This window comes from Rhinatrema bivittatum, chromosome 7 (genome assembly GCF_901001135.1).
Source record: "Rhinatrema bivittatum chromosome 7, aRhiBiv1.1, whole genome shotgun sequence".
Classification (NCBI taxonomy): Eukaryota; Metazoa; Chordata; class Amphibia; order Gymnophiona; family Rhinatrematidae; genus Rhinatrema; species Rhinatrema bivittatum.
The window spans coordinates 228280352-228307859 of record NC_042621.1 but is presented as its reverse complement, the minus strand read 5'-3'; the positions used below and the strand labels follow the sequence as shown (position 1 = coordinate 228307859).

The 27508-nt window shown below is 46.9% G+C and overlaps 1 protein-coding gene and 1 long non-coding RNA gene across 6 annotated transcripts in view; one reads left to right on the top strand and one right to left on the bottom strand.

Moving 5' to 3' along the window:
- LOC115095786 (eukaryotic translation initiation factor 3 subunit A-like) overlaps positions 1 to 27508 on the top strand; it is a 502216-nt gene that overhangs the window by 109296 nt on the left and 365412 nt on the right. The window contains exons 1-2 of one of the 5 annotated variants that reach the window (XM_029609946.1): positions 23099 to 23245; positions 23498 to 23550. The exons of 1 other annotated variant lie outside the window; for it this stretch is intronic. In XM_029609946.1, the coding sequence (XP_029465806.1) occupies positions 23522 to 23550 (29 nt within the window). In that variant the 5' untranslated portion in view covers positions 23099 to 23245; positions 23498 to 23521. Of the gene's footprint in view, positions 1 to 23098; positions 23246 to 23497; positions 23551 to 27508 lie in introns of those variants that run through there. 3 more of the 5 variants (XM_029609941.1, XM_029609943.1, XM_029609945.1) reach the window with 3 other exon arrangements.
- On the bottom strand, positions 7622 to 23101 carry LOC115095788. The gene is made up of 3 exons (XR_003857869.1): positions 22911 to 23101; positions 8230 to 8461; positions 7622 to 7668 (listed from the first exon to the last, which is right to left on the bottom strand). It is a non-coding gene; the product is annotated as an uncharacterized LOC115095788 (long non-coding RNA).

The following is a 27508-nucleotide window of genomic DNA, read 5'->3' as shown; positions in this document are numbered from 1 at the left end:
TTTTTTCAAAAAGCGACATCACACATTGCATAAAATAATTTCTCCAGCCTTAAAGCGACTTACTTTTGGGATCTGTCAAGATCCCAAAAGTAAGTCGCAAAAGTAACTTACTTTTCTGAAGCCATCAGGAACATGATCTTAGCTCCTCCGGACGAAGACGAAGATGGCCGCCTGCACGGGGAAAGCGTGCAATTGGCAGCTGAAGACGTGACCTCACGTCTTCAGCGGCCAATTGCACGCTTTCCCCGTGCAGGCGGCCATCTTTGTCTTGAGCTACGATCGTGATGGCTTCAGAAAAGTAAGTTACTTTTGCGACTTACTTGACAGATCCCAAAAGTAAGTCGCTTTAAGGCTGGAGAAATTATTTTATGCAATGTGTGATGTTGCTTTTTGAAAAAAAAAAAATTGCTTTGGTTTTCGCCGCTGCCTACCCGCCCGATCGGGAGGGGGGGGGGGGGGGTAGAGTCGGCGGGCCAGTGCGGGGGCGCGGGAGCCGGGGATTTTTTTTTTTTTGTAGGCCTCACGGGACTGCCAGGTCGCAGTGGATGCAGCTGATGAAAGGGGTAGTGGCGGGCGCGCTGGGGAGGGGGGGGGCATCCGGGACATACTACATCAAGGAGGGTGCCAGGCTTACCGAACCGCTGCTATTGCCTCTGCTCGCAGGTCTATTTCGCCGGCTTGCTGCACGCTTTCGCTTTGCTCGGCTCTGCTTTTTCTCCTCTCCCGTCTGTCTTCGCCGCTGTGCCTCACCTCCTCCCAGAGCAAGGCTGCTTTCGCGCCCTGCTCCGGGAGGAGAGACACAGCGACGAAGCAACAAAGACTTTTCGTGTTTTTTTACACTTCCTGGTTCCTGTCATTCCAAATGCCATTTGAAATGACATTTGAAATGACAGGTACCGTCGCACCCTGGTTACTGTATAGGCGCTGTATTAAGCGCCTATACAGTAAAATGGGTTACGCGGCCATAACCCTTCCCTACCGCTTTAAAGCCGCGGCATGCATTTGCATGCGATTAGAAGAGAGTATTGGGGAGTTAGTGAAGAGAACTGTGGGTGCGGGGAGGAAGGGTGCGCCTGACACTGCCGCACTGTTTCTACCGCGGCCTTACTGGATCGACCTGTAAGTGAACTTAATAGCAGGTAATGGACTTCTCCTCCAAGAACTTATCCAATCCTTTTTTAAACACAGCTATACTAACTGCACTAACCACATCCTCTGGCAACAAATTCCAGAGTTTAATTGTGCGTTGAGTAAAAAAGAACTTTCTCTGATTAGTTTTAAGTGTGCCCCATGCTAACTTCATGGCGAGCCCCCTAGTCTTTCTACTATCCGAAAGAGTAAATAACGATTCACATCTACCCATTCTAGAACTCTCATGATTTTAAACACCTCTATCATATCCCCCCTCAGCCGTCTTTCTCCAAGCTGAAAAGTCCTAACCTCTTTAGTCTTTCCTCATAGGGGAGCTGTTCCATTCCCCTTATCATTTTGGTAGCCCTTCTCTGTACCTTCTCCATCGCAATTATATCTTTTTTTGAGATGTGGCGACCAGAATTGTACACAGTATTCAAGGTGCGGTCTCACCATGGAGCGATACAGAGGCATTATGACATTTTCCGTTTTATTCACCATTCCCTTTCTAATAATTCCCAACATTCTGTTTGCTTTTTTGACTGCCGCAGCACACTGAACTGACGATTTCAATGTGTTATCCACTATGATGCCTAGATCTCTCGGGGGCCGATGCTGCAGCGGCCGCTGCTAATTTATCACGCGGGCACGGTCTTTCTCCTTCCCGTGCACCGCGTATCACTTCCTGTTCCAGGTCACGGGGGGGGCGCGGGAAGAAGAAAAGGCCAGCCGCGGATGCCACAGCTTCTTTTAGTACTGCTGCCGTTCCCACTGGGCTTGAACGTGTTGATAGCCCGGCGGCAACAGCAGCAGGGAAGAAAGAGCAGCGGGAGGGACTGGGAGCTCGCGACACACCTGCCGGTGCTTGGCGACACACTGGGGTGTCGCGACACACCGGTTGAGAACCGCTGCCCTAATGCAATAAGGGGATTAGCGCTATTCAATGCGCGTCTAACGCGGAGTGAATGTAATAGCACTCTTCACATGCAAATGCATGTGAATGAGGCTATTAGGCATTCACTCCCGACACACATTTAACTGTCATCTATTAACGACCCTAGCACATCCTTGCTAACGCGACCCCCTAATTTAAATATTGCATGGTGCCCCCCTTTGGGGCGCCATGCGCGCATTAAGAGAGCAGGAGCTGACTGTTCAGCGCCCGCTTTCTACGCACCTTTATTCCATTGGCCTCAAAATGTGGGACTGGGGGCTTGAAGCTTTTGTGAAGATATTGGGGAAGGTGAACTCTGGAAGCGGGTTAGGGTTTGATGTGGTAAAGGTTAGAAAGAGGATAGAAATTAAGGCCTAGGGTAAAATATGGTAAATTTCTGAATATAGCTAACTTGCATGGCATGGCAGTTACAATCCCAAACAAGGGCAGTGAGAACCACCTGCATGGAGTAGCAGTTACAACCCTGAACACCTTGATGGGCAGACTAGATGGACCATCTGGTCTGTATCTATCATAATTTACTATGTAAAGTTAACTGTCATGGGGAATTAGCTTTGTTTCTTTCAACTCCTGTTTCAGTTCTTATTGGAAAACGTTAACATGAATTGAAAAACTATTGAATCTCCTTATCCACAAGATGGGTCATTGTAAAACACATTGACCACAAACCAAAATATTGCTGGGTTTGCCAGGGATTTAAAATTATTAGAAAATAATGTAAGAAAACAACCTCAGACAGTGCTTCACTACATCAGACAAGCAGGGCTGGCTTTTGGGGGTGTGTGATCTGTGCTCTCAGGTAGGGTGCCAAGCACTAAGGAACGCCAGAGGCCCTCCTGAAATAGCTAGCAACTAGGCTGCAGAGCCAAAATCCCACTTCCCTTAAGAGAGATTCCTACCAAGCGCTACCGCTTCCCCTCATGGTGCCAAAATGCTGCTGCTGCCCCCCACCAGAAAGAACTGTCAGGCCGATACAGTAAAGTGCGGCCGCAGATTCCCCGTTTCTAACCCACTGTGGGCGCACAATTGGGACGCGTTAAGGCGATCCCGCGATACAGTATCCGATTTCACGCGTCCTTAGCGCTTCTTGAAACCGACACGTAACCCTTTCCGCACGTGGCATGTATATGATATGTTAATGACCGGGTTAGCTATTTCCTCTGATACTGTAACGTGCGCTCCGATTATCTCCTTTCTAACCTGCTATTTTGCCGCGTCTTTAACCTGTTAATTTACTGCCTACCCTCTACCTGGCGTTAGTGTGGTGTTCGATCAGCTTCGTACCGGACTGCGCCATCGACAACCTGTTTGTTATTGCTCTGGCGCTAATTTTCATTCGGTGAAGGAGACGGAGATATGCTCGACTGAGAAACGCAGGAAATGCTCGGCAGATTAGAGAGGTCAACAGGGGGGGGGCCGCAGCAAGGAGAACCCATCCGACCCAAGAACCCAGCTGCAAGACCGGAGGAGGTACGTGATCTGTTTTTGTTTAGCTGTAAAGAACGGCGTCCGTGTCTTCTGGCGCCTCTATTGACGCCGGAAGATGGGCGCCGGTAGACTTAGGCGTCTGTAAAGGCGGACACGAGAACGCCTCTATGGACGCCGGAAGATGGGCGCCCCAGAGAGATGGGCGCCCGTGAACATAAGCGTCCGTAAAGGCGTAGACGAGGACGCCTCTACGGACGCCAGAAGATGGGCGCCCAGAGAGATGGGCGCCCGTGAACATAAGCGTCCGTAAAGGCGGAGACGATAACGCCTCTACGGATGTTGGAAGATGGGCGCCCAGAGAGATGGGCGCCAGAAGACATGGACTTAAACGGACGCCGTTCTTTATGGCATGGATGGACGGTATAGTTAAACCGAGAGATGGTTCCTCTACGGTCGCCTATATGGTTGTCTATAACAGTGTTGCTGATCCATGTCCATGTCCATGGCCATGCTTCTTTTTTCTTTTTTTCTATCTGTATATATTTCCTGTTTTTCTTTATGTGACAGATTTTGTGTCAGCTATATCTGCATTGAAAACAATCTGTTTGGCTGTAGTTTACTCTGAACAGTGATGGCGGACTATCTGTCCATCTCTCTCTAGCCACTTTCATGTTACATTATTTTTCTGTACTGCCATTCAAACTGAACACAAGAGATCCCTGTGGCAGATGTAAGCATGAATGCGTTGTTAAAGCATTTGTATGTGTCCATTACTAATTTGAATTATGTGTGTTTTATCATCGTCGGTTTTATCATCTGTTGTATTCCCTGCAGGCAGAGCGCCGTGCCATCTGCATGCCAGGCCATCAGCAGGCCATCCACCGGCCGGGACGTTTCATTCGCACACAGACAACGCTTTTTGGCATGTGTGAGCGAGATGTTGTCCGAACCTAACGGCTGAGCTCACAGGCAATCTTGTCCCTCTATGAAGACCTGCGTGAGGACCTGGACCCCCAGGCCAATCGACACCATGCTGTGCCCAGATTGAATAAACTTCTGTGCGCCTTAAATATTTTTTGGTACCGGAAGTTTTCAAAACCCAGTGAGCGTAATTGCTGGTATGACTCAACACCTGTGACAGGCTTCCGTTTCACGGCACCTGTCACAGGTGTTGAAGGCCATGATGAAGCGGATGAGGGGAGTACATCGTCTTTCCTACAGATCCAGCTGAACTGTAACAGATCCGCAGTGGATTCATGGGTATTGCGGGGATGCCTAACGTGTTGGGCGCTATCGACTGCACTCATATTGCGTTAACACCCAGGTTGGATGAAGAGAGTGCGTTCCGGAATCGCAAGCACTTCCATTGCATGAATGTGCAAGTGGTTTGCGATGCACGCCTTCGTATTCTAAATGTTGTAGCAAACTTTCCAGGGAGCTGCCATGACGCCTACATTCTCGCACATTCATCTCTGGGTACCCAATTCCCTAAAGAAAAGTACGGTGAAGGTTGGCTACTTGGTAAGTGACAATTGCTACTTGGTTAGATGACAATTGCTACTTCCCGTGATTCTGTCTGTCATGTGTTCTGTTCTCCAGATGTAAAGGATGATCGCTATACAGTAATGTTTATTATGTCATTCTATGTTTACAGTGTTTTGCACCTCAAAGTTGTTTTCAATGCATCCCGGATTTTTCATCCCCATAGGTGATGGGGCTATGGCTGTAAGCCTTGGTTGCTAACCCGCTCCAGTCCCCAGGCACAGCTGCCGAAAAACGCTACAATGAGGCTCATGGCAGCACCAGAAACGTGATTGAGCCACTTTTGGAGTTCTGAAGGGGCGTTTTCGATGTCTGGATCGCTCGGGGGGGGCCCTGCAATACAGTGCAGAAAAGGTCGTGAGCATAATTGTTGCCTGCTGCATGCTACACAACATTTGTCAGAGATTCGGTGTGCATGCAGAGGTTGACGAAGACTTGCCACCCGATCGCCCGTGGAGCTCGCAGCTGAAGCGGATAACACTGCACGGGGTCATGAAGTCCGAAGGATCATAGACAGTTATTTCTCTTGTAAGTTTTGTCATACATTACATTTCATTACTGCTGTTATAGAACCACTCCTGTCTACAGTGCCCTACGACGATATTGCGCTTTCATTGTAGTTCATAGCTGTGCTTTATAGATATTAATAGGGATGTGAATTGGGCTTCGGACGATGGAAAATATCATCGATATTTTCAAAATCCTCAGAAAGCGGGGGCTCCCCCAAAACGATAGGAAAATCCCACGATATAGGGGAGGGCAGGAAAAACGGCACACAAAAATAACCCATAAAGCCACCCCTACCCTTTAAAAGTAACCCCTTAGCTTCCCCCCCCCCCCCGACCCCCCCCCCCCAAAACCTCCAATGGCCCGAGTGCAGGAGATCGCTACCGGTGCCATTGGTCAGCCCCTGACACATGGTAGGAGCACAAGATGGCGCCGGCCATCCAGTGCTCCTACCATGTGACAGGATCCGACCAATGGCACGTATACCCTGTCACATGGTAAGGGTAAGGGCAAAGGTCCATCGGCGCCATTTTGATTAGTGGCAGCCGACGGCCCGGGAGTGGGAGGACGGCCTGGAGTGGGAGATCACGGGAGATCGCTCCCGGGACCCCTACTGGACCACCAGGTACCTGTAAAAAGATTTTTGGGGGGGTCGGGAGGGTGGGGAAGCTAAGGGGTTACTTTTAAAGGGTGTCGGGTGGGTTTTTTGTTTATCGGCTGGGGCGCAGCCGATAAACAAAACACGATCGGGCCCAATGGGAAAAACCCACATGTGAATCGATTCCGGTTCCGATTCACATCTCTAGATATTAATCATTTCTGTACCTGTATGTCCTATTCACTCTTGCCTTTTTTTCTCATTTTCTTTCAGAATTCGAGATTGATTTCTTTAAAATGTACTCCTCAGAACAGAAGGACATTACCGGAAGATGACCCCCTCCGTTAAACCATTTAACAATTCACATCAATTTCATCGTATCCATATTTTCCTATCTTGAATATATTTTGTCAACCCATTCAAACCTGATAAATTATTTTCCCTTTTATGGTCCTCCAGACCGTTTCCAGCTACTGAAATATTGACAGTAGAATATGGTTATTTATGCTTGAATAAATATCCCTTGATGTGTTACATGGATATTATATTAACAAACATTCAGCCCACATCTAGTTTTCCTTCTCTGAATATGACAGCTTCCCTGCAATAAAATCTGTTTTTTAACGTAGCATTCACATTTCGTGAAGTGTAAGTGTTACATAAATAATGTGTGGCGACCCATAGCATACAACATTACCTGTCTTTTATACTCTTGCATGTGGAGTGCCCCCCTAGGACAAAGGATTCCCCTCCTCCCCCCCGGGCCCTTCTCCAGCCGTCTGCGCCTTCATACCTGGCCTAAGGGAATGGGGTGTCATAGACATCATGAACATGTTATGTCCCACCCCCCCACCCCCCGCCAACCGCAGGTAACAATGAAGCTCTTATTCACACCTACTGCGAGATCTATTCAATTGCCATGCCCATCCTATGCTCCATGTGTGACCGTATAAGAATTTGCCAGTTGTAATAAAAACATAAAAGTACACTTACTCAAATTGAAAACAAAATATAACTTTTATTTAACTTTTTAGGAATGGTCAGCGGAAGGAAGTTTAGAGGCAACTGCTTGGATTGCGCCAATCAGTGCTGCCATACATTCTCTAAAGTCGGCTCTCAGCAACCGCAGTTCCTGGAGGATTTGCTCATGATGATGATCCTGGTGTGAGGTTATTCCAGCCAGTAATTGCTGCTCAGGACATCATCTCCAAAAAGTGGCACTTCCATGTCCGGTACCACTGGCGCAATTTCCTCCATCACTGGTGCGTCAGCGAGTAGCTGGGATGGTTCCGGGTCTTCAAATGCCAGGGGGGGGGGGCGAATCCTGGAGGTCAAGGACAACTTCTGGTGCTTCGTTGACAGGGACATCGTACAGATCCAGTGAAACCATGTCCCCTGTTGACATCTGTTGGCTGGGGGAGTCTGCGCTAGGCAGTGGAAACCACGAATTCCTGGTTCTGGTCGGATTCTTCGCTGTCACCTTCGCCATTGTCCATTGTTTCTGTGGCTAAAGATATAGAAAGAGGTCAACGTCATTCCATAATTGTGAAGAGTTCATCAGAATGTATAGCAGTACCAATGTCTAACGAAATTGTAATATTTTTGTTATGGAACAAGAATTCTTATGGTAGGAGAGACGTGACATATTGGCTAAATGCTATCAGATAATATTGCGACAAGTACAGTGACGGTAGGGCAATCAATGATGCACATTTTTATTACAGTAGGAAAATCTTAAAACAAAATAGAGCGATCACACATCGGTTGACCACTCATCAACCATACAGTTCACATGCTGCGGGTAACCAGATTTAGCTAAATACATATCTGCACATGCTGCCGAGTCGCCACCGTACTGCGTCCGCACGCCCACGACGACCTCCGTCCTCATAGCTCTGAGAACCATTTCCTCCACTGGTGTCAGCACGATGCTGCATGGTGGCCCTCCACCGGTCCTCTTTGCAGAGGCATTGATTTTAACGGCCTTCTCTTTCACCTCTTTCTTGGTGTCCCGCCACCGGTGCTGCACCTGCTTAACATCCCTGGGCGTCACAGAAAGGGAGCTTACATCTTGGGCAATCTTCTCCCAAATCTTTTTTCTGCTGGTCCACGAAATCTTCGACTTGAAGAGAAGGTGATGTTTTTCGCATACAGCACGGCACAATACCTCTTTCTCTTCAAAGCGTGCGTTACGGGTTCACTTTCGGGATGGCTGGCAGGCGCTTGAGTCTTCCTCTCGCTCCTGCTCCACGGCATGGGCCTCTCCCCAGCGATAGTGCGCTTTCCCGGCATAGTTCAACCTGGATGGTAACAAAGAGCACGTGATTAATCGACAGAATGGCGGAGATTAAATCTGTTAAATATACTAGAATATATTGAGGCCCCTGTATAGCCTCGATCAAGAGCCATTCCACTAACGGTTGCCGGTCTCCGTGCTACACCTCCACCCGTGAAATGCTATGTTTTCAGGGCATCAGTGTCTGAATCGGAGAAAATAACAAGGTGAACATCCAAAACTTTAAGAATGCAAAGAAGAGGGCGACATAAACTGGTAACAGTAAAAGACAAAACACCAGGTAAAATACAAGTTGAAGGGTTAAATATAGAGACTGCAAGTGAGAAACATCAGAGACAGACTGAATGCAAAGAAGAGGGAAACAATAGGTTACAGGGCACAACGGATAGCTTACAGCCAAGAGTCTAAATGGAAACATCAAAAAATTAGAAATGCAACAAAGAGGGCGACATAAACTGGTAACAGTAAAAGACAAAACACCAGGTAAAATACAAGTTGAAGGTTTTAATATAGGGACTGCAAGTGAGAAACATCAGAGTCAGACTGAATGCAAAGAAGAGGGAAACAATAGGTTACAGGGCACAACGGATAGCTTACAGCCAAGAGTCTAAATCGAAACATCAAAAACATTAGAAATGCAAAGAAGAGGGCAACATAAACTGGTAACAGTAAAAGACAAAACACCAGGTAAAATACAAATTGAAGGGTTAAATATAGGGACTGCAAGTGAGAAACATCAGAGACAGACTGAATGCAAAGGAGAGGGAAACAATGACCACTAAGTTACAGGGCACATTGGATAGCTTACAGCCAAGAGTCTAAACGGAAACATCAAAAACATTAGAAATGCAAAGAAGAGGGCGACATAAACTGGTAGAGATGTGCAGCCAAAAAACTTTCATTGCATTCGTGTTACATATTCGTCGGGGGTCATTTCCGTTGCATTCGGACGTATGGAGAATCCAATACGTCGATATGTCAAATCGTTTTCCGGTTCCCATTAAAGTCAATGGGGGAAGGATTTCCAGCCTATTTTTGGCTGTAGAATTGGGGTTTTATTATCAATTTTCATGAAACTTCTGGGGAGCAATCATCACAACAACAAAAGAGCTCCAAGGTACTTAGACTGTGGCAAAGTGGCACCAAAGTGGCATGAATAGCCTAAGGCACTGGAAAAGTGCAAAGGGGTACCAGAAGTGGCAAGAGTGCTTTAACAGAGGCACAAAGCAGCAGTGAGAATGTCAAAACCACACCACAGCTTCAAAAGAGAGCACCGATAGCAGATGCATGAACCATCGAAGGCAGCACGACAGGCAAAGCGGCAAGACAAGTGGCATTGACATCCAACAGCACAATGAAGGGGGAACATAGCAAGCAGACAGACTAGCACCAACACACTGAGGAACCATGAGAGTGGCAAGAACACCACAAGGAGTTAAGTGAGTCATCTGGTGTATGGCAGAAAAGCAGAGTGGCAGAAAGCTGATAGGGGCAAGACAGGCTGGCAGAGCGGAGGTAGTCTGGTCCCTATGGTTTTGATAGGGGAAAGACAGGCTGGCCCAGGAGACAGTTCCCTTTCCTTTGTGCAGGAAAGGACTCCCTAGAACAGGTTCACCCCTAGAGTGGGGTGTTTCCGTTGGCGTCTAGTGAATACCGTTGGCGTCCAGTGTATACCGTTGGCGTCTAGTGAATACCGTTGGCGTCTAGTGAATACCGACTGTACTTACGCACTTCAGCTGATGACAAAGGAACTTGAAGAGCTCTCAGAAATAAGAATACTGCTACTCAAGTCCAAATCTGCAATATCAACCTATGTTGACTTTGTACCGTACAGTGCCTCTGTAAACAATGGGAACACAGAGGATGAACTTGAGTACAACTACCACCAGTTTTCTATGGCACTAGAAAGATTAATGTAGCAACAAAGAAACAGCTTGGGAAAATGGCCCGTATTATGAAGGTCATGAAAACTATATCCTAGCTCCAAGCTGGACAGACAGGCACAGAGTTAGAGGTCGAGCCCTGATAGGGACATAAGGCCTGGATGAACAGGCACAGCAGTCGAGGACAGAAGTCAATCCCACCTAGGGACACAAGGCCTGGATGAACAGGCACAGCAATCGAAGTCAAACACTTGTAGGAACACAAGGCCCGGACTGACAGGCACAGCAGTCGAGGACAGAGGTCAATCCCACCTAGGGACACAAGGCCTGGATGAACAGGCACAGCAGTCGAGAACAGAGGTCAATCCCACCTAGGGACATAAGGCCTGGATGGACAGGGATAGTAATTTTTTTTCTTAATTTATTTATATTCTTATTTTCAAACGTTTCCAGCACTTCATAGTTGATTACACTCAGGTACTGTAGGTATTTCCCTATCCCCAGAGGGCATACAATCTAAGTGAAACCCTTGTAGGACACAAGGCCTGGATGGACAGGCACAGCAGTCGAGGACAGAGGTCAATCCCACCTAGGGACACAAGGCCTGGATGAACAGGCACAGCAATCGAAGTCAAACACTTGTAGGAACACAAGGCCCAGACTGACAGGCAAAGCAGTCGAGGACAGAGGTCAAGCCCACCTAGGGACACAAGGCCTGGATGAACAGGCACAGCAATCGAAGTCAAACACTTGTAGGAACACAAGGCCCGGACAGACAGGCACAGCAGTCGAGGACAGAGGTCAAGCCCTCCTAGGGACACAAGGCCTGGATGAACAGGCAAAGCAATCGAAGTCAAACACTTGAAGGAACACAAGGCCCGGACAGACAGGCACAGCAGTCGAGGACAGAGGTCAATCCCACCTAGGGACATAAGGCCTGGATGGACAGGGATAGTAAATTTTTTTTCTTAATTTATTTATATTCTTATTTTCAAACGTTTCCAGCACTTCATAGTTGATTACACTCAGGTACTGTAGGTATTTCCCTATCCCCAGAGGGCATACAATCTAAGTGAAACCCTTGTAGGACACAAGGCCTGGATGGACAGGCACAGCAGTCGAGGACAGAGGTCAATCCCACCTAGGGACACAAGGCCTGGATGAACAGGCACAGCAATTGAAGTCAAACACTTGAAGGAACACAAGGCCCGGACTGACAGACACAGCAGTCGAGGACAGAGGTCAATCCCACCTAGGGACACAAGGTCTGGATGAACAGGCAAAGCAGTCAAGGACAGAGGTCAATCCCACCTAGGGACACAAGGCCTGGATGAACAGGCACAGCAATCGAAGTCAAACACTTGTAGGAACACAAGGTCCGGACTGACAGGCAAAGCAGTCGAGGACAGAGGTCAATCCCACCTAGGGACACAAGGCCTGGATGAACAGGCACAGCAATTGAAGTCAAACACTTGAAGGAACACAAGGCCCGGACTGACAGGCAAAGCAGTCGAGGACAGAGGTCAATCCCACCTAGGGACATAAGGCCTGGATGGACAGGGATAGTAATTTCTTTTTCTTAATTTATTTATATTCTTATTTTCAAACATTTCCAGCACTTCATAGTTGATTACACTCAGGTACTGTAGGTATTTCCCTATCCCCAGAGGGCATATAATCTAAGTGAAACCCTTGTAGGACACAAGGCTTGGATGGACAGGCACAGCAGTCAAGGACAGAGGTCAATCCCACCTAGGGACACAAGGCCTGGATGAACAGGCACAGCAATCGAGGTCAAACACTTGTAGGAACACAAGGTCTGGACAGTTGACGGTCAGGCACAGCGTTTCATGTCAGGTACATGTGCTGCAGTGCTTATATTATCTGGAGCATAGGAGGCAATTGGAGCTGCTGCAAGGCTTTGAATTGCTTTTAGTCATCTTGCCATTCACAGGGAAAATTTGGAAACCCATATAAAGGCAGGTTTACTTTCAAAAACACTAGCATTTCCATCAACTCTGGTGCCAGCCTTGAGCGGTGAGGGCTCATGATATCCCCTGTCATTGAAAAGACACGTTCACTGGGCACACTGGTTGGTGGACATGACGATATCGCTGAGCCACTTTGGCTAGGTGTGGCCAGACAGTGAACTTGTGTGCCCAATATGCCAGCGGATCTGTCTGTATTTTCTCTATCGGCTCTGAGAGATACCGTGTCACTGACAGCTGTGCTGCTGGCTCCTGTGCTTGGGCGGGCTCAAAGTCCCTCAATCCAGCTGCTTTCTCTCTCGCCCGTTGCACAACTGATGAATCTTTATGGGCAACATGCCTTGGGTGTTCTGACGTGGAGGAGGAGGTACTATCTGTCGCTGACACAGTGCTGCTCCTCCTTGGGCTAGCAGCACAACTCTCTGATGTGCCTGCTGTTTCCACCTCTGCTTCAAGCCTAATCTGTCTCCGCCTATGGTGCTCCTGTTCACGGACCTTTGCTAACAGTAGCTCCTTCACAAATGACAGACAATTGGACTGTAGAGCGAGTTTACCTTTCACACGGGGATCACAGACAGAGGCGAGCATGTATGTGCGGTCGTCTGTTAAAGGCCTTAATCTGTCTTTCACCTGCTGCTGCAAAATGTCCAGACACTGCAGCACCTCAGCAGTCATTCCCTCTTCCTTTTTAAAGGCCTCCAAATGTTCATCCAGGAAATTAACTATAGGGATGATGTCAGCCAAGGTGGCACTTCTGGAACTTAGCTCCTCCATGACATCCTTGAAGGGCTGCAGGATTTTTACCAGCTGACTCATGACTAACCAATCATGATGCCCTAGGGGATTCTGCACACCTATGTCCATTGTACCAGAAAGTTCATGAAGGGGTGTCTGCATCTCCAGTAACCTCTCCAGCATCATAAAGGTGGAATTCCACCGGGTGGCAATGTCTTGAATGAGACGCTTGTGAGGCATATCCAAATCAGTCTGCTTTTGTCGGAGAACCTGCCCCGCCTTGACACTTCTGTGGAAGTGTGCTGCTATGTTCCTGCACTTCTGTATTAACCTATGCAGGTATTCATTCTCTTTGTCATTGGACTCCAAGCCCAGAGCTGACTTCACTACCAAGTGCAGAGGGTGTGCAAAACATCGGATGTTCTTAAACCTCCCATTGGTTATTGCCTTAACCATGTTTGCACCATTGTCTGTGACAAAGAACCCTGCCTACGTTTTCCTGTCTCGCTGGTGTAGTTGCCAGCCCTCCAGCATCTGTCTGATGCATGCTAAAATATTGGCTGCGGTATGGGTCTGGTCCGTCAGGTGGGTGTGCAGTAAAGCCCACCTCCACCCTGTTACTTCTTCAGTAATAGAGCTGCTGGCTGCCCCTGCCTCAGCCATGTCCCACCAGTGTGCTGTCAGAGAGAGGTAAGAGTGTGCAGCATTCATGGCGGTCCAGATATCGCAGGTGAAATGCACTCTTCCGTCTGCCTTAGCTAGCAGTGCTTGCATTCGACTGCGACACTGCTTGTACAGGCTTGGGATGACCTTTCTACTAAATGTGGTTCTGCACGGGATTTTGTAATTTGGAAGTACGACCTTCAAAAAACGCTTGAAACCCACATTCTGCACTAGCTGCAACGGCTGGTCATCGAGGGCAATCATTTCCCCAATGGTCCTGGTTACTTTTGAGGCTGCCTACCTCCTACCCCAGGATAGCGTTACCGCACTCCACCCCATTTCCTCCATGGTGGATTGTCGCTTCTGCCACATGTCAGGGGGTTGCTGGCCTGCCGCCTGACTGATAGAAGGGGATGAAGGCGTGGGCTGACTCTGCTGCTTTCCTACCACTGCACACTGGTTGGAAGGGGTCCCCCGATTGGAACTGCCACCATCCCCAGATGGCAGTAATCTTGTTGGGTGTTGCCTCTTCATATGATGGTTCATGCCAAAGTTAGATAGATGTCCCATTTGCTTGCCTCTGCTAATATCCCTGGCACAGTAATTACACCGAGCATAACGCGGGTTTTCCATCACTTTAAAGTGTTTCCAGATCGGAGATGTCTTTCGTGATCCTCCCCTCTCTAACACCTTGGGAGTGGATGCTGGCACTGGAGTTGAGGTAGTGGGTGCACCCTGAGAAGCAATGCCAGAGGGGGCATCAGTCACCCTCTGTGCCCGTTCTGACTGCTCTTCCTCCTCCTCGTTATCACTGTCATCTCTCCCCTGCTGACATTTCTGGAGGCTAAGACAGGACTAACTGATTCTACCGAAGATTCGTCAGCTATTACTTCTTCCGTTTCTGATGAGAATCCCACACAAGAAGATTCATTTGAATCAGAAGCAAACAGTGACTGTGCTACCTTATCAACGTTAAGTGTTAGTCGAGACTTCTGTCCCCCTGCTGCTTTTGGGTGTCTACATTTTGTCTGGCATGACTCTGCCTCCCCTTCCCTCACCTCCAAAACTACAGGGCCAGAAACAAGTGGTGGCGATGGCGATGTGTCATGGTCAGATTTCATTTTTTTTGGCATGGAACTGCCATCCCCTACAAAGAGTTTAGATTGCGACAGTTGCCTTTTTAGCTGTACTGGTGGTGTTGCATTAGTGTCTTTTGAGGTGCCTCCTCTGCCAGTCCATATCACTCGATTACATCTCTCTTTCCCTGACATTATGGATTTAATGTGACTGAGTAATAACACTGCCCACTGTCACGGTGCCTGGCTGTGCACTAATGTGTGTGGCGTGCACACAGACACTGCTTGCTTGTAAGCACAAAAGAGGCAGACTCCCTGGGCACTTGACTGCACAGACCCACCCAATAGTTAGGATCAATCTGTTAAAGCTACCCACTGCCCACTGTCACGGTGCCTGGCAGTGCACTAATGTGTGTGGCGTGCACACAGACGCTGCTTGCTTGTAAGCACAAAAGAGGCAGACTCCCTGGGCAATTGACTGCACAGACCCACCCAATAGTTAGGATCAGTCTGTTTAAACTACCCACTGCCCACTGTCACAGTGCCTGGCAGTGCACTAATGTGTGTGGCGTGCACACAGACGCTGCTTGCTTGTAAGCACAAAAGAGGCAGACTCCCTGGGCAATTGACTGTACAGACCCACCCAATAGTTAGGATCAGTCTGTTTAAACTACTCACTGCCCACTGTCACGGTGCCTGGCAGTGCACTAATGTGTGTGGCGTGCACACAGACGCTGCTTGCTTGTAAGCACAAAAGAGGCAGACTCCCTGGGCACTTGACTGCACAGACCCACCCAATAGTTAGGATCAGTCTGTTTAAACTACCCACTGCCCACTGTCACGGTGCCTGGCAGTGCACTAATGTGTGGCGTGTACACAGAAGCTGCTTGCTTGTAAGCACAAAAGAGGCAGACTCCCTGGGCACTTGACTGCACAGACCCACCCAATAATTAGGATCAATCTGTTAAAGCTACCCACTGCCCACTGTCACGGTGCCTGGCAGTGCACTAATGTGTGTGGCGTGCACACAGACACTGCTTGCTTGTAAGCACAAAAGAGGCAGATTCCCTGGGCAATTCACTGCACAGACCCACCCAATGGTTAGGATCAGTCTGTTTAAACTACCCACTGCCCACTGTCACGGTGCCTGGCAGTGCACTAATGTGTGTGGCGTGCCCACAGAAGCTGCTTGCTTGTAAGCACAAAAGAGGCAGACTCCCTGGGCACTTGACTGCACAGACCCAGCCTGTTAAACTGCCCAGTGAAGCCCAGTGCACTGAGAGACTAAGTAATTGGAATTAAAAAAAACAGGAATTTTTGTCACTCCAGAAAAATGGATGAAATTGAAAATAATATATCTCTCCAAGCCAGCCCAACACCCTAAATGGTGGTCAGTGCTAGCTGACTTAGCACAGCTTCTCTTCTCGGTCAGAGATGACCAAAATAAACAGCTTGAAAGAAACAGGACTAGTAGCAGCTGTAGCTGACCCTGGCACTGCAGCAAACCAAAGAATAATTTTCTTTCCTTTACTAGTAGCCTATCTCTCTTAGTTCAGCCTCCTCCCTCTTCCACCCAGCAGCCCATCTCCCACAGCATCGCTGGAAATAAGTGCGTGGCTCCTCTTGCTGATGTTTATATACTGCTGGCTCATCAGTGAAATCGACAGAGAGCACTGAATGACAGTGCTATTGGCTGCATTCAGTGCAGCTCAGACAATGTCAGCGCGGATACGCTGCATTCCGGTATCCATGCCGACCTGTCCAACCCTTTCCTGTGAGTCACTGTGACTCACAGGAAAGGGTCAGACAGGTTGGCATAGTTACCGCAGGGGGGCTGCCATTTTGTGCAAATCGTAGATAGTAAGTAGCTAATGGGGGCGAAGAAAAGCGCGCGCCGCTGGGCGCACCGAATTAAACAGAAAATCCGTTAAATACGTGGGGAGTCGTGATGCATTTCGCCTCCCCACGTATTTAACGGATAGGACAAAATACGTTGCGGATCGCCAATACGTCGAAAATGGATGCACACCCCTATAAACTGGTAACAGTAAAAGACAAAACACCAGGTGAAATACAAGTTGAAGGGTTAAATATAGGAACTGCAAGTGAGAAACATCAGAGACAGATTGAATGCAAAGAAGACGGAAACATAACCAGGCAACATCACTTAATATTCCAAAGAAGACAATGAAAAACAGCCTTCCCACCATGGATTCCGATCCTGTGGAGGGATGTGAGAAAAAAACATGAACGTCCTTGTTCGGCGGCCATTTTAGCTTACCAACGTCCATGGCAAGCGCAGAACCAAAGGAACGCCAAACTCTGCTCTTCATGCATGGACGCACAAGTCAAAGCGCATAGACGACAGTAGCACAGGCACATGGGGCAAAGGGACGGCGGATTCTAGGCTTCCTCCTTGTGCGCCCAAGCATGAGCACACATAAAAGAGTTGCAAAGGCACATGGTTCACCACAAGGGAAGCCTAGTTTTTGCGAGAAAAAAAAAGCGTGCTTTGCAATGCTTACCTGCTGAAAGCCTTGACGATCTCCCGTTTGATATCCGACGAAACAGTTGTACACGGTGTGTCCTTGTCCAAACGAAGTCGAAAGGGACTTTTCCATTCAGGGGAGCGACCTATATACACGCCCATGGTAGGATTATGATGCTGTGCTGGCCAATTGGAAACTAGAGTTCCAAAACCAATACGAAACTCCAGTTTGAAAACCAATAGGAAACTCCAGTTTGGACCAATCGGAAACTCCAGTTTCAAAACCAACAGGAAACTCCAGTTTGGACCAATTGGAAACTCCAGTTCTAGAAAGGCGGCAAAAATGGCGGGAACGTCCATGTCCAGCCCTAAAGGCCTGCAAAGTTAGGCTAGGCTTGAGCGTCTGTTTTGTTCCTCCGTTGCAAAATGGCGAACCGAAGGGACGCTTAAGTCTAGGCTTGAGCGCCTGTTGTGTTCCGCCGTTGCAAAACGGCGAAACGAAGGGATGCTTAAGTCTAGGCTTGAGCGCCTGTTGTGTTCCGCCGTTGCAAAACGGCGAAACGAAGGGATGCTTAAGTCTAGGCTTGAGCGCCTGCTATGTTCCACTGTTGCAAAACAGCGAACCGAAGGGACGCTTAAGTCTAGGCCTGAGCGCCTGTTTTGTTCCTCCGTTGCAAAATGGCGAAACGAAGGGACGCTTAAGTCTAGGCTTGAGCGCCTGTTTTGTTCCTCCGTTGCAAAACGGCGAAACGAAGGGACGCTTAAGTCTAGGCTTGAGCGCCTGTTTTGTTCCTCCGTTGCAAAACGAAGGCACGCTTAAGTCTAGGCTTGAGCGCCAATTTTGTTCCGCCATAGGAACATGGCGGAGGAAAGGGGCCGGAAGCAGGTTGCACGGCGCTCTTACGTGCAATGACACTTCCGGGCGGCCATTTTTTAATCGCTAGCAAAATTGTCGAGAGGGAGGTCGATAAACTTCTCCGATGGGGATGTGAGGCTGCTGGCCCAGTTGGTGGCCAAAGACGACCGCCACCTATTCTTCCACCCTGGGCACCCGCGGGACCAGGAGAGGGCCGACGAGGCCTGGCGGGCGCTCAGGGTGCAATACAACGCCCAAGCCGACTATCCGAGGGAGGTACGTTTATAGGCATCTATTTTTTGTTATTTTGTAACGGGCATGGAAAACTACAAGTTAAACATCTTTGATTAGTGGGTTTGTTTAGTATTGTTGTATCTGACGGTTGGAAACTGTAAGATTCCAACCGTCAGATACAACCAATTTTATTTGGGTGGTCGCTTTGTAGAGCTGTGCGCCACAGCAGGACACATGGGACTTGACTTGTTTGAAGTATTTGGGCACTAGATTTGTATTGGGATGCGGATGACAAATGTAAAAATGACACTTCACTTGTTAGACTGGTTGGGTTTGAATTTAGTTCAGCCTCTCAATTTGTAGTTCAACTTCCTTTTCCTTTTGCTATTGTATAACCGACAGATAGAGGCATTGAAGAAGCGGGCGCGCAGGATCCGGAAGGAGGAGCCGGAGTACCTGAGGGCCCTGCGGGCCCACAGAAGAGAGGACAGTAGGTGCAGTTAATAGATTTAAAGGGCGAGCTGAAAGCGATAAATAAATTTACTATTGTACTATTCTCCATCTTTGCATGCGCAGCTGCGAAAATTTAAATATTTCTGTTTTCAGAGAGCAGCACAGATGATGGCGGGGAGGAAGAACAAGCTACGTGGGAACAACGCCATGGTGAGCCTTTAATAGCATCGGCATACTTTGTGCCATTTGTCACACCAATGAAATTTGCACGTGTAGATGTGTGAAATGGAACCGGTAATGTTCCTGTTAAAAATGTAGCTAGGTTCTGTTTCTTGTTGTGCATGAATTCATGTAGGACGGGGTTAAGGCCTTAATTTTTTCTCTTTTCAGATACTTCAGAGGAAGAGATGGGGTCCCTGCCTATTATCCCCCCCCCCCCACCATGGACCATCCTCCCGTGATCCTTCCTGTCCCAGTTCCCCCCCCCCCCCAAATGTCTCCTGCTCCCCCTGCCAACCCGCCCACCCCCATTTTGGAGCGCCTGTTATTTTGCCTGTCCCCATCTACAATCCCCCCCCCCCCCCCCCGCAAAATTTTCCGCCCCAACTCTCTCCCAACCCGCCCGCCCGCCCCGCCTGCCATGGGAGATGAGGAGGACAGCGTCATTGACGTTGTCGGCCCTGCCTCTCCGGGGCTGTCCAGGGCTGGAGATCGGCCGGAGGGCAGCATTGAGGGGCGCCTAGACTCAATGCTGTACCTCCTGGTGCAGATCTCCAGCCGCATGGACACCCTGGAGGGAATGGCAGCGCAGGCGGTGACACTCCTGCACGACCTGCAGGAGGTGGTTGAGCTCCTGTGAGCAATCGCAGGAGCTCAGTCACTGCTGGTCTTGGCGCGGGCTCCAGCAGGACCGCCATCGCCTGCGGACTGTCAATGACGGCGCTCCTCCTCCTCCCCCATGGCATGCTCCGTCCCCTTTTTTTCCCAGCACCCACCCCCCCATTGCCCCCCCCCCATGTAAATACATTTTTGTTAATAGTTTAATTTTATTTTGTATATTTTATTTCAATAATATATTTTTGAAGAAAAGAAATTGGAATAAATCTGGTGTGCATGTAATTATTTCTTTATTATTACATTAATAGCTTTTCTACATATGGCATAACTGCATGTAAAAATGAGAGAAGCATGTTGGGGGATCTGCAAAGATTTTGGAGTTGTAAAGGGTTCATGCTTCCAAAAAGGTTGGTCTAGGGGGAGAAATTCTTCTATGCACATACTGCAATAAGAGTGGGATGTGGGGCGATGGTATCTGATGATCTCAAGGTGCCAAACAGGTGGATAAGGCGATGGCAAAAGCCAGAACAAGGAGTAGTCAGCAGAGAAAGGGAGGTGATGTTGCCCCGTATAAGTCCCTGGAGAGACCTCATTTTGAATACTGTATACAAATCTGGAAGCCGCACCTTCCAAAGGATATAAACAGGATGGAGTCAATCCAGATAGTGGCATCTAAAATGGCATTGCTCAGTGATCTTTATTTATTTATTTAAAAACTTTTCTATACCGTCGCTAAGTTATATACCATCGCAACGGTTTACAAATAGGCACATAGACTAAGGTAAGTAAATGTAGGATATCGTACATTCTAACAGGTGCCAATAAAGTTCGGTTACAATTTCATAAACAAAATCATTATTAGAGTAATGTTGGTCAAGTCCAGGTATATTATTGAGTTACTATCGCTTTGAAATATTACTTCTTAAATGTAGGATTGAAGCTTTATTGTAAAGCTTATGAGGAAGGATTTAAGGATGTAAATAATATGTATACCCTGGAGGAGAAGTGAATTATGATAGAGATTTAAATACCTCAGAGGTATCTTTAGCTCCCCCCCCCCCCACCCTGTTAATGCGTGGAACCTGCCACCAAGGGAGGGGGTAATCTGTACAGAACCCTCATATGCACCACAGTTGTGGTGGTAGGGGTGGGGGGGGTGTTATAGAATAATACTTAGAAGAGATAGATCCTGTACCACTGATTCACCTTTCATGTTATCTTTGTTTCCCTCTCCTTGTTGCTTAGACTAGGGTACCATAGGCAATCGGGACACAAAGCAAAACTTTGCAACACTTTACTTGTAACCAGAGAAAGGAAACAGGGAATTAAGAAGGGAGGAACAATGACATTAATAGAGCATAAAATATTATACATACACAGTATATAGAGTGTGTATATATATCTTCTGTCTGCCCTGCAATTTTCAAAAGTCAGTAACAGATTCAAACTTGCTAAAGTAAAAGCTTAGGTGCCCAAGAATCAAGAATCAAATTTCCCACTGCTGTCCTTAACTATTGGTGGTGCACAATTTTGATGGGCCCAGGGTTTTAATACACCTCAGCTTGCTGGTAAGATCCAAGAGTTTGCTGTGTGCCTGTGAAATGGCCCTATCTTGCTTGGGGGGACAGATTTAAGTGCTGATCCTGCTCACACTGGCTTGGCTTTAGAAAAAGGCAAAACTTCAGTCTGTTATTTTTTCTTCTGTGGAATATAAACACTGAGTCTAGTTTTTTGTTTTTTTCTCTGAGCTCTTCTGCAATACTACACTCTGACAGTCTCTCCTTTGTGAAACAGATACTACTCATCTGTGCTCCCTCCTGCAGGGGAGATTTTACACCGGCTCTTGGCAGTCACCTTGTCTCCTGTTTGGGCACAGTGCTCTCAGTCTCTGACATGCTGGCTGCTTGCTAAATTTTTCCCCGTTCTGGATACCAGCACTCTCCTGCCTCCATCTCTGTCTGCTCTGTTTGGCTGTCTCTGGTCTCTTACAGCCTGCCAGCTCCTGTCAGCCAGTCTTTCATCTCCAGAAATGTAGCCCACCTTTTCCCATCTGCCATATAAATCCCCCCAGCGCCATCTTGCAGCATGTGACGTCACGCACGTCCGTTCATGCGCTTCGATGGCTTGAGCACCCAAATTGACGGGCCCCCCAAGTCAGCGAAAGCGTATGAACGGGCGTGCGTGACGTCACTGCGCCCGTTCACTAGCGTTGCTGGCTTGAGCGCCCAAATTGACAGGCCCCCAAGTCAGCGAACGCGTATGAACCTGCGTGCGTGACGTCACGGCGCCCGTTCACTACGGGCGTGCATTCGTCAATCTTCGCCGGCGGGGGCCGCTGGAAGCCGCTTTCGCTGCCGGCTGCCCCCGGGAGGGCTGAAAGAAAAAGTAAGTTAACTTTGCTTACACTTAATACTTTACATGTCTAGTCGCTTTTCGCCTGCAATGATTCGGGGATTTTAGGTTTTCTTTTGGTTTAATTTGGGATCCACTTCCTGGTACCTGTCATTTCTATTGACATTTGAAATGACAGGTACCAGCGCACCCGGGATACTGTATAGGCGCTGAATATACCGCCTATACAGTAAAAAGGATTGCGCTTCATGGACACACGTTGGACGCGGGTTGGATGCGGCTTGCATTTGCAAGCAATTTAAATAGAGTATCGAGCGGTATGTGATCTGAACTGTGCGTGCGGCCAACGAGGGTGCGCCCGGCACTGCCGCACTCTTTCTAACGTGTCCTTACTGTATCGGCCCGTGTGTTGGGGATCCAGCACTTTTAAACACCGCTTTCTGCTACGATGGCAGTACAGTGTTTGAATGGTGTAGCAGACAGAGAGACCTAGCCGCAGGAAACAGCATTTAAAAGTACCCCAGTACTGCTCCTACTACTATTATTCATCATTTATAAAGCGGTACTAGACATACACGGCTCTCCTATTAGGGTATGGGGCAGGAATGGAATGCAAAAGCGAGAAAAAATAGAATGAAAAGGTGGGCACAGGGATGGAATGTAGGAAGGCATATGTTGGGGGAGGCAAATAAGAGGGAAGTTGGGACAGGGTTGGAAGCAAAGATAAAAGGAGAAGGCTGGGAAGGACGTTAATAACCAGGAATGGAGGATGGAAAAACAAGGCTGCAGGAAGTGGCATAAGCAAAGCTGTATTATTCGCGAAGAGGGGAAAATGGGTGGGCAATTTCAGTTTTTATACAGGATGCCATTAGCCCTGAAGATAAATACCTGGTGTTCACCAATATAATAACGGTCACTCAGTAGTCACGCAGAAAGCCAGTGACAAAGAAGCATTAACTAGTGGCCTTAAATCTCACACACTGTACTGTTACCATTTCTCCTACACAAACAAAAAAAGAATTACGTTAATAATAAGCGCCTGCGTGAGAAGTTCTGCCACCCCATCCGCAAGCGTAGAAGGTTTGTAGCCCAACCCCGCCTTTTGCAAAGGGCTAGGCTGGCAGCTGCGCATGCGCGTCGCGGTTTCTTCTCACTGGAAGCTTCTGCGTAGTGAGTTGGTTTTAGCGTGGTCGCTGACTAAATCTGAAAACCAAGCTTGTAGGGTACGTTTAGATACCGTTGAATGTGAGATGGGACAGTAAGACAAGCTAAAAAGAGGATTTCGGTAGTTTCATAAATTCCTCGTAGTTGATTAGCCCTGCCGGAGGGCGTTTTTCTGCATAAAGGCCTGTTGGTAGCTGTCGATCCTGTTTCCTATTAATTGCATAATAGTGAAATATGCAACAGCTTTAGCGGAATAACTGCAGCGATTTTTTTCGAACCTTTTAATCGCGAACTTGTTTTGTTTGGTGCAGTGATCATCCACTTCGTTTTACACCATGGTAAAGAAGAATAGTGTTCCAAATGGGTAAGTATCCGCCCAAGGTGGAAGTAACAATGAGTGGGGCCTTCCGACCAGCAGTGAAAATATAAACGTGCTAGCAATTCCTTTAATTTTCTAGGGATTGCCAGAAGGTAGGTAGGTATGTATCCCTGCGCCTTCTGGGTAAGTATAAATCTGATAAACGTTTTGTAATCACAGGCCTCTGTTGAAGAGGAATAAACCTAGTAACCCGCCTTTTTTGTCGAATGTGCGTTTTGGAAAAGGATTTTGCAGTAATACCTATTCTTGAACTTGTGTATAGCTGACAATCTGGATATTTGCACACTTCTAATTATATATCTGGTATAAAAGTAGTATGATAACGGTTATAACTGCAGGCGATACTGTCAGTTTTATTAGTTTAATTTCTGACCTTGATAGGTCTTCGATATACACGTTTTAAAATCAGATCGATGGATTGAACACGTTCAATTGCATGGATCTGATCATATAATTGATGACCCAATCTTGTACGGATGGGCATTACTCACAAGTTGCAAACTTGTGCTTATTCAACCATATTTTTTTGTATGTGTAGCTCTGTTGGAAATCAGTTGAAGTTGATATTCTAATATGTTTAGAATATACTCTATAGGGATATTAATATTAGTGGTTTGGAGTCATAAATAGCAGTTGATCTGATTCAATTTGAACTCCAAAACTTAAATAAACTGTCCTGTGGTATAATATATTTTGAAAATACTTGTGATAGGCTATAAACCAGAGGAGAGAGAAATCTTTAATCTGAGTGAAGGAGTATCCTTTTGGTAGCAGGCTGCAAACCAGAAACTAGGGTTCAAATCCCACTACTGGTCCCTCCTTATGAGGTATGACCTTGGGCAAGTCACTTCACCTTATTGTGCCTTAGGTACATAAATAGAAATGACGGCAGAAGAAGGCCAAATGGCCCATCCAGTCTGCCCAGCAAGCTTTCGCACTTTTTTTTTTCTCTCATGCTTATGTTACTCTTGGCTCTTAGTAACCTTTTTTATTCTATTTCCCTTCCACCTCCGCCATTAATGTAGAGAGCAGTGTTGGAATTGCATCTAAGTGAAATAGCTTAATTAGTTAGGGGTATAGTAGCATAATGTAATGTGCTTTGAAGTGCCTGAAAAAGAATATAAAGGAAAAATTAAAAAAAAAAATTACAAGTTTCTGTGATTTACTTATAACTATTTTGTTAACACAGCAGTCACACACATGAAATGCTGCTTGAAGGCTTGGCTTTGTGGCTTAGGTCTTAATGTGGCAGAGCAGATTGATGCTTTAACCTGTTTCATAGGACTTTCAGTACTTGAGTGTGCCATAGAAGTAATCTGCTGAAATATTAAATGCTATACTAAAAGTGAATATGTAGGACAAAAATGGAAATCCCCCAGTAAAGACAAAATCAATATAAAACAGTAACCCCAGTTCAAAACTTACAAATTTACTTAAACACGCTATAAAAAGTTTAAATACAAAGATTTTTAAATTAGTGGAAAGAAGCCTTCCTACTGCCACCACTTTCCTTTCTTCAACATCAGGATATGTGGAAAGGCTTACAATTTGTAGTAATTAGATATAAAAAATGTTCACTAAAATGATATAAAATGCAAAAGACTGCAGATTTGATCACATCAGTTATTCCCTTTTCCAGGACATGTATAGATTAAATAGCACAGGTCCTACTACCAATTCCTGTGGTACACCATTAATGAGCATTCTCTGGCTGGAGAACTGACAGTTTAGTCCTACCCTCTGTTTCCTGTCTTTTAACCAGTTGCCAATCCACAACAGAACACTGCCTCCTGTTCCATGATTTTTTAATAAACATTTTGAGGAGTCTTACATGCGGGACTGTCGGATGCCTTCTGAAAATGCAGATATATTGGCTTGGCTTACTTTCAGCTACATAGTAATGACAGAAAAAGACTAAATGGTCCATCCTGTCTACTCAGCTACAGGCCGATACAGTAAAGTTCGTGGGAGAGGGGGCAAGCGTGCGCACAGGCCAGTGTCCTGTGCGCGCGATACAGTAAGACAAAATATTTAAATTAGGGCCCACGGTAAAAAGAGGCGCTATGGAAACTAGCTCGTCCCTAGCACCTCTTTTTGGACAGGAGCGATGGCTGTCAGCGGGTTTGACAGCCGACGCTCAATTTTGCCGGCGTCTGTTCTCGAGCCCGCTGACAGCCACGGGTTCGGAAACCGGATGCCGGCAAAATTGAGCGTCTGGTTTTCGAGCCGCGGGCTGATTTTACTTTTTACTTTTTTTTACTTTAACTTTTTTTTTTTAACTTTTGCCATAAGTTGGAGGGTGCACTTCCCCGGTTGGAGGGTGCACTTCCCCGGCGCTGTCAGAAATTAACGCCTACCTTTGGGTAGGCGCTAATTTCTTAAAGTAAAATGTGCGGCTTGGCTGCACATTTTACTTACTGTATCGCGCTGGAATGACTAATAGGGCCATCAACATGCATTTGCATGTTGCGGGCGCTATTACCCCTTACTGAATAAGGGGTAAAGCTAGTGCGTCAAACGCGCATCCAAACGCCTGCTAGTTTCTTAGATTAGTAACTGCTGCTTCATGCAAGTTACCACCATGTTTCTGTTAAGGGTAATATTTACTATCAAAACCAAGCAATTGTCAAACTCATAACAAAACTACTGCTAGCAATATTTTTACATGATCAGCCTTCCTGATAATGCTGCTTAAACATGTCTTGCTTTTGGACTTGAATGTAGAAGCAGTCCTGCACTTTCCTTAATGTCTGTATATTAGATCCATGGACTTTAAAAGTCTGGGCCCATTATTGGCTGTCTGAATCCATTTCCCCGTTTTTCTCTCTGCTTAAGTGGAGAGCGATGTTGCAGTTGCTTCAAAAACATGAAAGCTAATTGGTTAAGAGTAGTAACCCCCATGCTTCTTTTAAGGGTAGTAACTGTCATTCCCTGCATGTTATCCCCATGCATCCTTTTTTGTTTTTCATTTCCAACTTATATCCTTTATTTACAGCTTCAGTGGAAGGGGCATAAACACCTTGGAGAAAAGACAGCTGAGGTGGGATACGATAGAGATCTAAAATCGTGAGGATTAGAAAGGGTAAATGTGAATCGGTTATTTACTTTCAGGTAATACAAGGACTAGAGGATACTGCATGAAGTTTACAAGTAGCACATTTAAAATAAATAGGACATTCTTTTTCATGCAGTGCACACAAAATTAAGCTCTGGAGTTCATTGCTAGAGGATATGGTTAAGGCAGCTAGCTTAGCTGGATTTAAAAAAGATATGGACAAGTTCCTGGAGGAGAAGTCCTATAAGCTAGTAAATTGACTTGGGGGAATAGCCACTACTTATTACTGGCATTAGTAGCATGGGATTTATTTTGGGTACTTGCCAGGTGCTCGTAACCTGGGTTGGCCACGGTTAGAAACAGGATGCTGGGCTTGATGGACCCTTGGTCTGACCCAGTATGGCAATTTCTTAAATTCTTAAACAATTGGTCCCACTACTGTCGCATGTCAGTGAAAAGAACAAATCCCCTTTTAGAATTCTGAAAGGACAGTCTTCTAAAAGGAGACAGTCTGCAGATAGTGAAGGAGTGAATAAATAAATATTAAATGACAGGCATTTAACTTATTCAGTCCTTCACTGTCTGCCAATTGGTCCCTCTGTCAGTGAAAGTACCAATCTCCATTTAGAAAGCTGTTCTTTCAGAATTCTAAAAGTGGATTTGTTCTTTCGCTGACAAACGTCAGCGTAGGAACCAATCACCCGACAGCAAGGGACCACCCTTGCCAGAGGAGGTAAGGTCTTGTCCAGCTGAGGTTCCTGGGTGGGAGAAACATATGGGATTTGTAGGGCTCCCTCTGTTTTATTAATGGATAGAAAGGGCTCCATAAGCTGTGGGTTCTGCTCTGCCTGACTTATTTGTTAAAGTGAGAGGAATGAGAAGGAAGAT